This window comes from Phyllostomus discolor, chromosome 5 (genome assembly GCF_004126475.2).
Source record: "Phyllostomus discolor isolate MPI-MPIP mPhyDis1 chromosome 5, mPhyDis1.pri.v3, whole genome shotgun sequence".
In the NCBI taxonomy this organism is placed as follows: Eukaryota; Metazoa; Chordata; class Mammalia; order Chiroptera; family Phyllostomidae; genus Phyllostomus; species Phyllostomus discolor.
Window position 1 is genome coordinate 21,659,744 of NC_040907.2, and position 15,199 is coordinate 21,674,942.

The following is a 15,199-nucleotide window of genomic DNA, read 5'->3' on the forward strand; positions in this document are numbered from 1 at the left end:
AGTCACTCAGGTGGCTGGTAAGGCTTGGCTGGGTTAAAGGATGTTATCTGGGGTGGCTCCAAGTGCCACATTTATGTGACTTCTGGCTGCGTTCAACCATTTGCATGTGAGAATAACAAAGGGTGAGCTTTTGCAAGGTTTACGCAGGAGAAGGGCCTCAGGCTAGGAAAACTGAGGGCACTGACGAGGGTAGAGGGTACGATTAGAGAGATGACTGAGAAGAAAAACAATGAGGTGGTGATGACGCGGCAGTGGGGACAGTGATGGGTGGAGAGGCAGGGGCCCGGGCTGTGTCTGAGCTGCGTCTTCTGCCAGAACCCCGTGGCAATGGCGTTTGCCCTGGTATCAGCGTGTGGAGCAGGGTTTGTGGGCGTGCAAGAGGGTTAGCAAACGGGGGGTGCCTGGAGGAAGAGACAACAGCAGCATCTCTTCCCTAGGCCAGCCATGCGAGGGAAGAAGACCACAAGCAAAAACACCCTCTCATCGGTGCACCAGTGCCTTCTAGAACTGGATCTGACAGGGATTAGACAAATGGTAGTTACGAAGGTTTTGATGAATCGATGGGTGTAAAGTGCTTAGTTAGCCATTTTTATGATTGATAGTATTTGTGAGCTCATGTGAGATATTCGCAGGAGTTGCCAAAAATATTTAATTAAAGAGCACTTTAAAAGGTTGCTGAGGTCCTACCAGCAACCTTTTATGCAAGTGGGGGACATGAGCCAGGAGCCTTTTATTTTTTAATGGGTAACAGGACTCTATTTGTTCGCATAGGCTGACGAGGCCGGGGTGAACTTGGGTTACAGTAACACTAACAAAATCGATCATCTCTCAAGAGTCTGTAGCACATACTGGCTACTATACTTAGACACAGTATATGTAAGCATAAGATACCTTTTAATTTTCAACTCCTGACACATAATGAGATAAAGATGGAGAAATGGGTTCCAAGAGATAACGACTTGCCAAACTCACCCATCAAGCAAGAAATGGAGTTCGGATTTGGATAACGGTGTCTGGGGTAATTAGGGAAGAAGAAAAGGTCAAGGAGACAGTAGAAGAAGGCGGAGTGCCCCAGAGCCTGGAATTACTCTTACGACTACGGCTACTCCCGTTTGATATTAATGGAATGCTTAGTGTGAGCTGGGCACGGTACTTTGATGCATGAGCTCATTGATCTTTGCATTTCTGAGACAGGAAGTATGCCAGCCTCATTTTGTAGATGAGCAAATGAGGTTTTCAGGTGTTAAATGAACTTGCCCAACTCCACACAACTGCCAAGTGGACTTGACCCGCTAATGCGCCCAAACCCAGTGAACCCAACAGACTAGACCAGACGGCGATGGGGCCTGTTGTTCTGTAAGTGGGCGTTTACTGGGACAGAGCCACGCCCACTCCTGTGTGTTCTGTCTTTGGCTCCTTTAGTGCTGCAAGGGCAGAGCTGAGCGGTTGTGCTAGAGATGATGTGGCTCACGGCCAGAAATGTTTACTGTTTGGTACTTTAAGAAAACACTTTCTGATCCCTGCCCTTGACCTTGACACAACTGAACTTGTCTTCATTAATTCAGAAGTACAGTGAGAATAAAAGAATGGGAAGACTAGAGGGATGGGAACACGTGATCACAAAGTACCAGAAAGCATCCAGTCCATGGCAAGGTGCCGGAGTATGGCCATGAGTGTCCTTCCTTGGGGCAGAGGTTCACGCACCGTGACCCCGGGAATGGGACGAGCTGCCCTTACCTGTGTAGTCGATGACGAAGCCTGCGTTGCTCACGGACGCGTCGCTGCGGAAGGCGAGGAAGAGGCTGTTGCTGCTGCTCTCGATGCGGCTCGGGAGCTGGGAGCCGTAGAAGCTTCCTATGAGGGGGCTGAGAGAGTCCCGTCCGTCGTAGATATGCAGGAAGTCATAGCCAGGCTCCAAGTTAAAGCTGGGGAACAAGAACACCCCACCCCCACCCGACTAAGGTCAAATAAAGCCTCGAACTGGGCACAGAGTTGGCTTAACACCTACAATTCAATTACTGCAAACCTATCATAGAATAAAAGACAAAACTATATGATCATTTCTGTACAACTGTCCCTTGGTATCTGTGGGAGAGCCTCCCAGACAGCAAGCCCCCCTCCCACTGGTGCCCGGCCCCTGAGACTTCCGGGGCGGGGGGAAGGATGCAGCCCCAGTGGCCTCCCAGTCAGCGGAGAAGATGGCAGAAGCAGGTTTGGGGCCGAGGAGGCAGACTGCAGAGACAGTACCCAGAAAGCTGGAGCTGAAGCTTAACAACCCCTTTTAAAAATTATTTTAAAATGGAAATATATTTAACATATACCACGGTGTAAGTTTAAAGCATACAAATTGACTGGATACATTCATATATGCATTGTAGTGATAATCAGCATCTTTATCACCTCACATAGTTACCATCTCTTTTTAGTGGTTGGAATAATTGAGATTGAGCCTCTTAACAGTTTGGTGATTACAACGAGATATCGTCCGTATCCACGGCACTGTGCACAGGAGGGAAAATGAGTTACAGCTCTGCACGCCCAGGGCTCAGCAGAGCAGGCCCAGAGCTCAGGTCTCTTCCTTCCTCTGATGTTCTTTATACTGCGCGAGGCTGCGCCTCCTTTTCCAAGAGGGAAGGAGCTACCCAGGGAGCCACTTCCAGGCAGGAAGGGGCCTGTGTCACGGAGGACCCCAGCTTCTTTCCCATACCCCCGAGCCAGTCCTCAGCTCTCCTGAGGATCTGCTACCACCCCATTCCTGGCACCGACAGCTTGCCTCTTTCTTAGCTATCCTGGCCATAGTGTGGGGAAAAACATGTATTTTTAAAACTGTCTTAGTTTAGTTGAGTCTTAGAGTCCTTGAATGTATCTGTAATTTATCCCACTGGAATGGATAGAGTGAGAAATGATAGAATATTCCAAGAGCTGGCAAGAATGTGGGGCCCCTGGAGCTCTTCTACCCCATGGCTCAACCACTTTGGAAAACTGTTTCACAATATCTACTCGATCTGAACACATGCCCTGTGATGCTATGATTCCACTCTTAGGCATCTGTTCAACAAAGGCAATTAGTACTCATCAAGCATGCAAAGGTGAAAACAACAGAATGAGAAGAATTGAGTTTGCAGAGAACAAACTTCTGATGCAAACTCACTTACAGTCCAGCCATGGGCTGAGATACCCGGATACCCCATTTGTCTGGGCTGAGAGTACAGTGCAGTTCTGCCCTTTAGCTAAGACATGCGGCAGAGCGAGGGGGCTGTGGCATCTCTAGGACAAAGGGGTAGGCACAGCAGAGAGATGGGGTGACAGGCAGAGCCAGATGTGCATTGGCCTCCTTCCCACACGGCACCTTCTCACACTGGCGTCGGCTGCAGGCTCACCCCATCATTGCTGGGAGGGATGATCTTCTTGTCCCATAACTCAGCTTCTACCCATCTGCTCTCCTAAAAGCCACCAGCAAAGGGGTTTGCAGTGGGCCAGTCTCTGTCATAAATTATGGCTCCACCACTCCCTAACTGCCTTTCTCCAACCGTTGCATCTTTTCTGAGTATCCTCAATATGCCAGGCACTGTGCAAGGTGCCCAGGGCATGGGGTGTGTCAGACACCACCCCTTCTTCAAGACAGTGATGGGGCTGAAGGAGATGATGGACATGAAGATGACACAGCCAAGTCTGTACAGGTGTACGGGGTCACACAACATAAAGTTCCTAGAGCAGGAGAAGATGAAGCTTTTGTGGGGGCCAAGCTGGTATTGGGTCTAGGGAGATGAAAAGACCCTCAGCAGTGGGACAAAGCAGGGAAAGGGAGTCACTGTGAAGGGAAAAGCAGAGGCAAAGTCACGAGGGCAAGGAATTGTCTTGGAAACTGCTAGGGCTGCAGTCTGGCTGGAGCTCTGGGATTAGGACCCGTGGGGCTGGAATGTGGTGGAGGGACCACATGGAGAAGTAGGCAGGGGCCAGATCTCTTAGAATAAAACTCAAAAGTTTGAACTGTACAGGGAAGAAGGAGGCACTTAGGATTTTAAAATAAAGGATCTATTTGTTGTTTCTTTGTTTTTAAAGTAAATGTAATTTACATACCATGAAAGGATCATCTCTTAAGTGTATCACTCTCTCTCAGCTTGTTTATTTATGTAATGTATTGAATTTATCAGGGTGACATTGGTTAATACTTTACCAATTTTGACATAGGCAGAGCAAGACCCAGAACACTTCCACCATCCCAAGCTCCCAGGTGCCCCTTCCCAGTCAGTCTTCCCCACCCCCAGAGACCACCACCAAACAGACTTGTTTCAATCACCATTCATTAGTTTTGCCGATCCCAAAACCTTGTATAAGTGGAATCATACATTATGTACTTTTTTGTGTGTCTGTCCTCCTTGGTTCAGTGTGATATTTTTGAGATTCGTCCGCACTGCACGTATCAGTAGTTGATTCCTGATTGCTGAGATGTATTATCATACATTGAAATGGAAAACAGAGTGGTTACCGCAACATTTTTTCATGCGACAAGATCACTCTGCCAGCGAGCTAAAGAAGAGACTGGCATGAAGGGCAGATCAGGGCTGAGGAGCTGGTTAGGAGACTATGGTAGCCGTTGGGATGGGAAATAGCAGGGCTTCCACCAAGATAGTAGCTGGGAAGATGGACAAGAGGGGAACGTATGAGGAGTGTTAAGGCAGCACAAGTGCCACGCCTTGGTCACGCCTAGAAGGCGGATGGTGGTGCCAATCCGCAGTGTTCAGAGTAGAGCTCGTCTGGGGAGAATGTGCCGGTATGTGGCAGCTGAGGCTCCTGCAGTGCCAGACAGAGGCACCCAGCAGTTGGAGCTAGGAACCTGCAGCTCAGGAGGGAGTCTGGGCGGGTGGCAGAAGGGAGTTTGAGGTTTATGAAAGGAAAGCCATGGGAGTGGATGAGCTTGTCCAGGAAGGAGGTGTGGATGAGAAGAGAAAAGGCCTGAGTTATTGTCCGGCCAAGGAAAAGGGGAGTGGCATGCAAGCAGCCAATCACAGAAGGTGGAGAACTGGCATAGGCTGCGGGCTGCGGCAGAGTGGAGCTTAATGAAACCCAAGGAGAAGAAGCAGAGGAGGGGTGCAGGGAGTGATCAAGAGGAGCAAGAGGATAAAACACGGGAAGTCCCACTTTATTTAGCAACCAGCTCACCGGAGTCTTTTATCAGAGCAGTTAATGGGTGGAAGCAGAGACCAGCTTTCAATGGTTTTGGAGTGAACAGAGGGGAGGAAGGAGGGGAAGCAGAGACAATTCCTGGGAAGAGCTTGCCTCTAGAAGAAATAAAGGAGAGCCCTGTCTGGGTAGCCCAGCTGATTCGAGTGTCGTCCCAATACACCAAGGTAGCGGGCTTATCGCCGGTCGGGGCACACACAAGAAGCAACCAATGAATACACTAATAAGTGGGCCAACAAATCGATGTTCCTCTCCCTCTCTAAAAATCAATCAATAAAAAGATTAAAAGGAATAAAGGAGGTAGCGGGGCAACACCTGAGAAAAACCGGAGCCTGCTTGTGGGCTGGGGAGCATGCGGGGAGGGGCCGAGAGAGAGCAGAGGAGGGAAAGCAGGAGGGCAGAGGACAGGGATCCAGAAAGGCCCTACCCGTGACTCTCAACAGCTTCAGAGGTTAAAAAAAAAGAAATTATAATATCTAGCTCATAAATTACGGTAAGATTAAATAAGAATAAATGTGAAACCATGGAGCACTGTATTGGGAACATAATAGACATTCCGCAAATGCCAGCATCTCTCCTTTTGGGGACTCTCACACCTCTCATGGGTGGAGAACCCCGCGCCCAGCAGACCTGGGCATACTCACCCAGAGACCCACGTCTGAACCCCGGAGCTGCTCTGACCCCTTGGGCTCCCACCCGGGGGAAAGGTACATACATGTTAAATACCAGGGCGATGACGTAGTCTGGTGAGACGGTCACTTTCCAGTCACACTCCTTGCCTGGTGGGTAGGGTTCTGGGTAATTTGGGGACAAGATGACTCCTGATGGTCCCGTCAGGTCTCCCCCGCAGGGAGCTGAGGAGAGAAGATGACAAGGGTAAGACTGTCCCTTTTGCGGGTCACAGTTGAACGGGCATTCGTAGGCACGGTAGGAAGGATGGAGTCTGACCCACCTAAGTTAACACCTGGCTCTGAAGGCCAAGGGGTGGAGTGTGGCGGGTACGTGGTTTTACCCAGAAGCGTGTTTTGGCACTAGAGGCAGGGGCTGCACAACACTTGTGAATGTACTGCCCGCCACTGAATCATTCGTTTCAAAATTACTAATTTTACGTTACGTGAATTTCACCTCAAAGAATTATTCAAAACCCAAATCCCTGGCTCTGCCAGTCCCTAGCTGTGTGATCTTAGAGAGCTGACCTAACCCCTCTGGACCTCAGTGTCCTTCTACTGCAAAAGGAGACACTACTTCCTTCATGGGGTGGCTGCAAAGGTTTTGGAGATGTCTGTTAAAGCACCTGGTGTGCTGTAAGCAGTCAATACCTGGAGACATCACGTGTCTTTCAGACACATGGGAAACCTGGTCTCCTCCCACTCCCTCACATCCACTTTCCAGGGGAGCATTGTGGGTATTTACCAAGAGTTCTGGTGCAGTCGAGGTCAGGAGGAGTGGCAGTCATTATCAAGGTCACCAGCCAAGCGTGCCGGCCTCCTACACTGCTGGTGCTCTTGGCATCTGCGTGGGGGCTGCAGGAGCCTCCCGATTTTCCCAAAGACCTTGTCTAAGGGCGTGGATGCCTTAGTGGTAAGGAGGCACTACAAATACCCACTTAGTCCATGGTGGTCTCCCTCCCCTGAAACGACAGGCCTTCCCAGCTGGTGGGGAGAGGCAAGGGGGCCAGTGATACAGCAGGCTGCTCACTCAGAGCCCCGCAGGGCCCCCAGATCCTGAATCAGGTTCTGCAGTAATTGGCTGGGTTATTGCACTGTAGCTTGAAGGCTTGATAAAGTGGAGGAAAAGGCGGCCAAGACTATAAATACGGCTTGGTTTGAAAACCACAGCGCACTGTCGGCGACTGGCAGTGAAACAGGAAAACAGTGAGGCCACAGGAGCACAGAGAGCCGTTCGAGAGGCCCAGACAATCCTAAACTGGACATGGGGTAGGAGCCAAGGGCGCATCCTGGAAGGCTGACGCGAACAGCAGCCGCTTGCTTGTCACAGAGCCGAGCTTTATGGCCGCACGGTGCAGCAGAGCAGTGCTTACAGGGCTGGACCAACCCCCCCCAGGGCTTCTTTAAAAAATGGTGGGTCTTCAAGCCAGGCCATACAAGTCCCGACATGGCTGAACATAAAACCTGAGTGGTCATAAGTAGTGTGTTTTTTTTTTCCTGTGGAAAATATATCTCAAATACTGACTTGAGTACCAGGAACACTCAAGTGGGCTCCCGTTAAATGTCAGATGTGTGAGCTGCAGCATTTTGGATACCTTATCTCCTTTCGGTCTCCTAGCAACTCGGTGAGCTAGGGGTTACCCTTCCTGATTTAGAAAGGAGGAACTGAGGCTCGGAGAGGTTATGTCACTCGCCCAGAATCACTCTGAGACCCAAAGCCACATGTGTCCGGCTCCGAAGCCTGTCATTTCCCCATTCTTCTCTACCCACTCGGAACTAGTGATGGCAGTGGGAATAGAGAGGACTGTCCCTCCCCACAGGCCAGCAGTGGACAGTCCTGGGTACAAGAGCTTCTGTGAGTGAGGCTGGTTCCCTGAGTCAGGGCTGCCTTGCATCTTGCTTGCTTCTTCTCACTGAGCCTTCCCTAGAGAAGGTGGTTGGGTGAGTGGGACAGACCAGAGGCCTGTACGACCAGCATGACACTGCCCTCACCACCGCCAGATGGTGTTGCCCAGCCCGCAGAGACTGGCCCTGCCCAGAAACACAGCGTGACGCAGTCAGTGAGAGGGGGAAACCCTTGTCATGTTGGCTGCCCCGCTCCCTGGGGGGGTTTCCCAGGGGGGCACAATGATGCCTCCATTTGGGGAAGGGCTACCAGGCCTGGCCTTCCTTCGCAACTCAGGGGTACCTTCCCTTATGTTAGCCACAGGTGGGGTGATCCTGGGGGTTCCCGAAACTGCCTTTTATTCCCTTGCCAACTCCCAACGTTGGCTGATCATTCCAAGATGGCTGAGAAGTGGGCAGGCTGCAGGTACTAAGGAGTGAGAGTTTTGAAAAAGACCACCAATTTGGAAGGTATGCAGTTCTGAGTTCAAATTTTGACTATACTAGTTAGTAGCTGTGAGTTTGGGCAAGTTGCCCCACCTCTCTGAACCTCCATTTCCTCACCTATGAAACAAACAAAAAAGAACGATGATGATCCTGGCTTCTAACGTACGTAGTGTTTACTGTGAACCAGGGCATACATTGAAGAGCTTCACAGTGTCATCTCATTTAACCCTATGAGGCAGGTCCTTTCATTTCCCCCATTGCACCGGGGAGGAAAACAAGGCACAGGGAGAGGAAGTAGCTTGTCTAAGGCCACACAGTCGTTGTGGTAAAGCCAGATCGGAACCCAGGTGGCTGCAATCCAGAATCTGAGCTCTCAGCTTGCCACATGGTGGTTCTGTTTGCGATCACGTAGCTGCAATGTCCAGCCCGGGGCCCATCATGGGGATGACTCTCAGTAAACACTTGTTTTCTTCCTTTGCTTCCTTCCGATAATGAAGGGTTGCCAAGGCCAGCCAGGCCAGAGCTGGCAATTATGGGCTTGTCACTGGGATTGCCAGACTGTTTGAGAGAAGAGGTAGAGACACTTACTTTGTTGCCTGAGAAACACTCCCCAGGCCTCAGGGTGCAGAAGAATGGGTCACGAAAGCTGAATTAAACTCTCTGCCCTGCTCGCTGCGCATCTGCTGCTCATCAGCTTAACACAGGGCAGCCTTCCTTCTCCGCTTGGGATGGTATCGCCTCAGGACCTGTGTTTCTGCGAGGTAAGCCTACGGAATTGCTGCTGTCTAGGGTGCTGAATTTGGAAGGGAACCCAGGGCTCATCTGATTCCTTCCAGAGCCTTCCCAGAACCCCCCTGACCAGAAGGAGTTCTGGGTCAGGGAAGGGAAGTGGATCCCAAAGCTCAAAAGAAGGAAACTGGGAAAGAAGGAAGGATGGAGGAAGGAAGGAGGGAAGGAGAGAAATGAGTATTTCTTGAGATTGGGGTTAGTTGCACGCTCACCCCATAAGGCTATGAGGAAGTATATTTACCATCACTTTGCAGATGAGGAAACTGAGGCTCAGAGAGGTGAAGCAATTTTCCCACGGCCACCGAACTAGTGAGTGACAGAGCTGGGAACTAAGCCTGGATGCGTCCTTCACTGCTCACACTCCTTCCCACACGTCACGCCATGTGAGTGAGAACTGAGCTGACTCTGGAACCAAGATCTCACCATCCTGTCCACTGTCCAGGCACCATGTCCCTGACACACACACCCAGGGGACTCCTAATAACTGCTGAGAGACAGGATCTGAGGCCCACCCTCAACGCCAGGCCTCAGCGCACGACCAGCAGAGGCGGAGGGAGCCTGTGTGGAAGGGGGCGCAGCTCGAGGCCGGGCGGGCCCTGCTGGGGTCCGTATGTCTCCGGAAGTCCCCTGCACCCTTCTCCAGCAGGGGCCCGTGTGGACGGGAGGAAAAGAAAAGGCTCTGCCTTCAGGCTGATCCAGGTTTCAGTGCTGGCTCTGTCCCATCCTCGCTCTGTGATTTGGGGCGAGACACCCAAACCTGTCCACGTTGCAGTTTCCTCGACTGTAAAACGAGGGAATGGTGCTCGTTACCGAGCGCAGCAGGGACAGTGAAATGAGGCTGCATAAATAAGTGTCCAGTGTGCGGCCAGCCCACAGTAAGGACTCAGTGACTACCAGGTCCCTTCTAACACCCATTGCTGACATAGGAAATACATTCAGTATCTGGCCTGAGAAAAAGAGCCAAGCGGAAGTGAACACCAGGAATGTTTGCTTGTATGTCTCTTTCTTTCCTGTGCTCCTTGCCCTTCGATTTCTCCCCTCCTCCTGGTCTCGAGTTGCTAGGGAGCAGGATTATTCTGGCCCAACCCCTGCAAGCTACATGACCTTGGACATGTCTCAGAACCTCCAGTTCTTCATCCGTCACATGGAGAGATTTTTAAGACTAGAGGGTAGATCTACAGAACCAAAACCCAGGTGACCTGTAGTTTCCTTGGGAAGAGGAAGAGCAGGGTTCTTCCCTTCATACACCAAGCCTGTGGGTGTCCTTCTAGTGCTTCGGGTAATGGAAGGGTCGCTGTGGAGCCTGCCGACCCTACTACGGGATGTGACCCACTGTCCACTTCTAACCTACGCATCCTGAGCCAGGAGAAAAGGATCAGACATGCCTGGCTTAGAAACCTGTGGACCATTTTGGAGAGTGAAGAATCGGTAGCGTGTAGAGCGTGACTGTGTGAACATGTATGTGTACACTCGCATGCATGCACATGTGCACACAAAGCAAACTGCGTTTTCTGCAACTCTTCACTGTTCTGAGCCTCCTGGCCAGGCTCAAAATGCAGCTGCCACTTATGTGGAAAGAGGGGGGGTCTGGAGCCCCCCAGTGCTGGGACCACAGGGCAGGGTTCGTACCAATGCATGTGGGTGGGCTGGGCTGCCAGAAGAACCTGTTCTCAATCTTCACACAGCTGATCTCTGCGCTCCCCTGCAGTGCATAGCCAGGGTCACACTGGAACACCGTGGAGTCGCCAGCTTCCCAACTGTCGCCGCTCCGGCTCCCATTCTGTGGGACCCCGGGGTCATTGCAGGACGTTGCTGTGGACACTGGGACAAGAACACAGAAGAGAGAGTGGGGTTGCCTTGCCGTCAGCCAGACATCGAGGCTCCCAGTGCATCGCCCTCACTGACATCACCACGGCCATCAGCAGCACCACCGCCGTGATCTCCGTCACCTCCCGACAGCATTGTCCGCTGTGGCAATGGTGCCACCCTCTCCGTTCTCACCCCCGTTTCTGTCACTCCCTCCACCACCACTGGGACCGCCACCCATTCTCCCAGCATCTTCGCCATCACCGTCATCCCCGTGGTGAGCATCAGAGCCGAGCGTGATCACACTGCCGTGATTGCAGAACTGAGTTCAGTTTGATTTAATGATACAAGACTGTTACACAGATACGCTTTGCAATTTTGTCTAATGTAGGTAACGTGATCAGTGTAAGGGAGTGACAGGATAATTCAATTTAAACTCCGAATTCAATCAGAGGGGGTGCCGAGGAGTTGGGGGGCCGGCTGCCTGAGCGCTGAGCAGTGGCTGCGAAGTTGCCTGGAATTATGGAGTCGGCTGAAAGCTATTCTCTCTCGCATGGCAAACCACCAAAGGCTCGTCAGAGTGGAACCAAAGAAAAATGTGATGTTTGCAATGAAGTAGAGGTTCAAAACAAGCATAAGTAACTGAGAAGGATTAAAAATTCAAGAAACTCAGAAATCCGGGAGCTGTGTGTCATCTAGTACCTATGCAGGGCAGTACAAAGCAGATGTTTTCAGAGCAAATGCCAAATGAATGGGTGAGAGAAGGAACAAATGCGTGAGCGAGTGCGCGAGAGGATGAATGGAGTGTGAGAGATGCACCGAGGGAAGCGGCGGGAGAGGACGTCCAGAGAGGGGCTCCTGGGGCAGCTGCCACCACCCCAGCCGCCTCCCCAGCTGCCCCACCTGTGTCATCGTGCACAGACTGGCTGGCAGGCCCCAGGGATGGGAGATTCTGGAGGCCACAGAGTCAACACCGTTCATTTGCTTGGAGGGTCGGTTTTTCCTTAAAACTTGGGGAAAACAACTTTTACACTCGAACAAGTGAAGTTATCATGGAGTGGACTGTAAAATTTGTGTTAGTTCTTAAGCAAAAACTGGAAGTCTCAAGGAGATTTTATGCTTCCTACACCCCCCAGATCTTCTGGAAGTAGGCATTCACTCTCTTCGGCTCCTGGGACTTTAGTGGAAAAGTTCAAGGACACCAGCCTAGGGCACTGCACACCCTCATATCACTGATTATTAAGGCCTAGGATTGCGTGGATGAGCCTGGAGTTGTAGAATCTAACCCCTTACACCTAACAATACCTGAGACAGGAAGCAACTAGCCCAACAGCCCGATCTGGCTCTGTGGCCGATCTTGTGAGTGCAGCGCTGTTGGGGCGCAGGCCTGCTCACTGGTCTCCATCTGGTCTGTGGCTGCTTCTGGGCTCTGGCAGAGCTGAGCTGTTGGTCCTATGGCCCACATAGCCTACTACTGGCTTTTTTTTTTAATGGAAAAAGCTTGCTAACTCCTGGAAGATGGTACCCTATCTCAAGTCCTCCCCTTTTGGACTTTAAAACCATCCTTTGCTTTTATCCAGATTTCACTATTAATACCATCGATGATCTGCTGCCACAGTGCACCAGCTGTAGTTGTAAAATCTTCTTCCAGCACTGCAGGCTCAGCCCCCGCCCCCACGGCCCCCAGGGCCCTTGCACCGGCTGGTCCTCCCGCCTGGAATGACCCTGCCATAGACCAGCTCATCCTGTCATTCAGGCGTCAGCTCCGACCTCGCCTCGGCAGACAGGCCTCTGTGGTCACCTTTCCCTGGGCTCATCCTGAAACCCCCTTCCATCAGTTCTACTACGTCATCCCATTTTGTTCATTTTATAGCACAGTTTGTAGTCATCTTGCTAATAAATTTGTTGATCTCTTTATTGTCTATCACTCACACATCTCTATGGAAACAGGGACCTTGGTTGTCTCATTTCCAACAGTATCCCCAGGGCCTAGCACAGCACCCAGCACCAAGGAGTGCTCAGTAGTAACAGACTAGGCTTTCATCTCTACTTTTCCAGGGCACTGAACACATGTAAATGATTCTTCTGAGGGTGGGGGGATGGTAGAAAAAACCTTTACTATTCTGGCCCTACGCAGAAAGATTATTTATATGGGAAGTGACAGAGTGCAATGATTAAGAGCCTGGCTTTGGGAATCAGACACCAGGGTATTGATCCAGGCTGGATGACCTCGCATGAGAAGCTTGTCTGGGCCTGAGAGCCACATCTGTACCTTGGATTAATAATGGTGCCCAAACCTTAAGGCTCCTGTGAGCATTATACGAGGGAGTGTAGGCGAGGGCTCGGCGTGGTGTCTGCTCTATGGATGGCAGAGATTATGCTTCCCTCTCCGTTAGCACTCCCCTCACCTGTTTTTGTTCTCCTTCTCTCTCTCTTTACTGCTCCCGAATTTGAGCTGCTTGGCACAGCCCCCAGGGAGAGGCTGGATCACGTGGCCTAGACAGGATGTTAGATGTTACACAGTCATGTTTACTTAATAAAGCCAAGCCGGCACTAGTCCTCCCTGGCATTTCCGTAAATCCCCTGTCAAACACACTACAGAGCTAACACGGGGCGAGCCATCCTCTCTTCCCTAGGGTCGTCCTGGTATTTGCTAACCGATGACAGCAACAGGGAAGGTGACCTTTCCTGAACCTCTTACACCCAGAACATTGGCCCAGGTTGTCACTGCCTTCCTGGAGTGCAGGCTAGGTAGCTTTGCCCAGGGTGGCTTGCCCTACCAAGGAAACACTTGCAATGTGAGAAAACGATCCATTTATTTGTTTACGCCTTCATGTGCCAACTGTTCAGCAAGCAGTGAGTGGGCACCTGCTGTCCGTGCTCCCTTTGGAGGAGTCTGATTGGCAGGATGGGCCCCCACCCCAGCCTCTACAGCAGGGGTTTCAAACTCATTTTCACTGGGGGTGGTGTCATTTGGCCCTTCGTAGGGTCCAATGTAATTTCAGTTCCTTAACAGTTAAGGAGTAGGTACATTTAAACAGTCCTAAAATTATTTGGGCCCTCTGAAGGCAACCGCGAGGCTGATGTGGCCCCCCGTGAAAATGAGTTCGACACCCCTGCTCTAAGGGCTTTCTGTGGGTGGCCAGGGGGTGGGCAGCTCCAACACAACACAGTGTGTGGAACTGACAACGTGCTGAAGAAAAAGCAGTGAAGTGCTGAAAGTGCCATAGTTTACAGTGACTTATCCAGAGTGGGGAGACTAGAAAGAAGTGGCTTCTGAGATGAACCTTGAAGGAGGAACAGTATTTCCACGAGCTGGGCAATGTATGAGAACGCAGCCGATGCAGCCGTGGGGAGGCAGGGCTCAGCAGTGCGCCCTCCCGGGACTCTGTCCCACTCGGGGATGCTGAGGACGGAATGGAGGTCAGACCATGCAGATCCATGGGGGAATCTGTCTGTACAGTTATGGGCTTTATTTTTTTTTAAGCCAAGCTCGTTGGCTTGGGCAGAGTCGGATAAAATATATGACTTGTTTAATTATCATAGCACCCCTTCTCCCAGAGAGGGCGCCGAGCTGTCTCTGTAGCATTCTGCCCTCCTGGCTGCTGCGAGATCCTGCTATTGCTCCTTCCAGCAGTTTCCAAAGCTTGTTTCAGAACATGCGAGTCACTTGCGATAACTCAGAAAAAAGTCATCCCTGGCCAAATATATTTGGGAATTATGACTTACCAGCACCTTCTGAATTTATCTGCATTAGCAAACGGCCAAGTTCTGGGAGGTCCCAAATTACAGACAACCTCCTCAGGTCTGCCTCCACCAAAGCCTCTTCCCAACATGACTCGACTGTGCAAACTTCTTTTCCCCACAAGACCAATTGATCGTCCCTGGAGCTCCAGGGAACATATGTTGTTGGGAATGCTTTTCTAAAGTGACTCCCTTGTTGTCCCATGCTGGGACCCTAATCTTAGACAAGTTCAGTGGCCCCCAGGGACTCTCTCCATGGGTGAATGGGTGCCATGATTTCAAGGAAGAAGACCCCCAACGAACCCTGCAAGGAGCTGCTCCTCACTAGGCTGGAAGTCTGCATTAGTGTTAAGTGGGCAAATTAATGAGTACAAAGGAACTCGATGCCGGAGACTCTCATCTGCCCCACCCACAGCTAAACGCTCATCTCTGTGGAGAAGATGGACCATAAAAGAGCTAGGAGCAGGGTCTGTCACCCCATTACAGCTGCGTGGGGACCAGAGATACATCCGACCACCCTTAGCTGATACACCAACCAAGTGAGAACACGGGGGCAAGGCCACAGCACAGGTGCCACACAGACTTGCTCCGGAATCACCATGGCAACCCCCTCGCACAGACAGACAGTGGAGTAAGGAGATGGTAATGAAGACAGCTGCTGTATAATAAACATAAGC

At 51.2% G+C, this 15,199-nt stretch overlaps 1 protein-coding gene across 2 annotated transcripts in view; it reads right to left on the reverse strand.

The window, feature by feature from the left end:
* CSMD2 (CUB and Sushi multiple domains 2) overlaps window positions 1–15,199 on the reverse strand; it is a 555,419-nt gene that overhangs the window by 113,429 nt on the left and 426,791 nt on the right. For both annotated transcript variants that reach the window (XM_028512433.2, XM_036025734.1), the window contains 3 exons: window positions 10,602–10,793; window positions 5,900–6,038; window positions 1,738–1,925 (listed from right to left, as the gene is read on the reverse strand). In XM_028512433.2, the coding sequence (XP_028368234.1) occupies window positions 1,738–1,925; window positions 5,900–6,038; window positions 10,602–10,793 (519 nt within the window). The remainder of the gene's footprint in view (window positions 1–1,737; window positions 1,926–5,899; window positions 6,039–10,601; window positions 10,794–15,199) is intronic.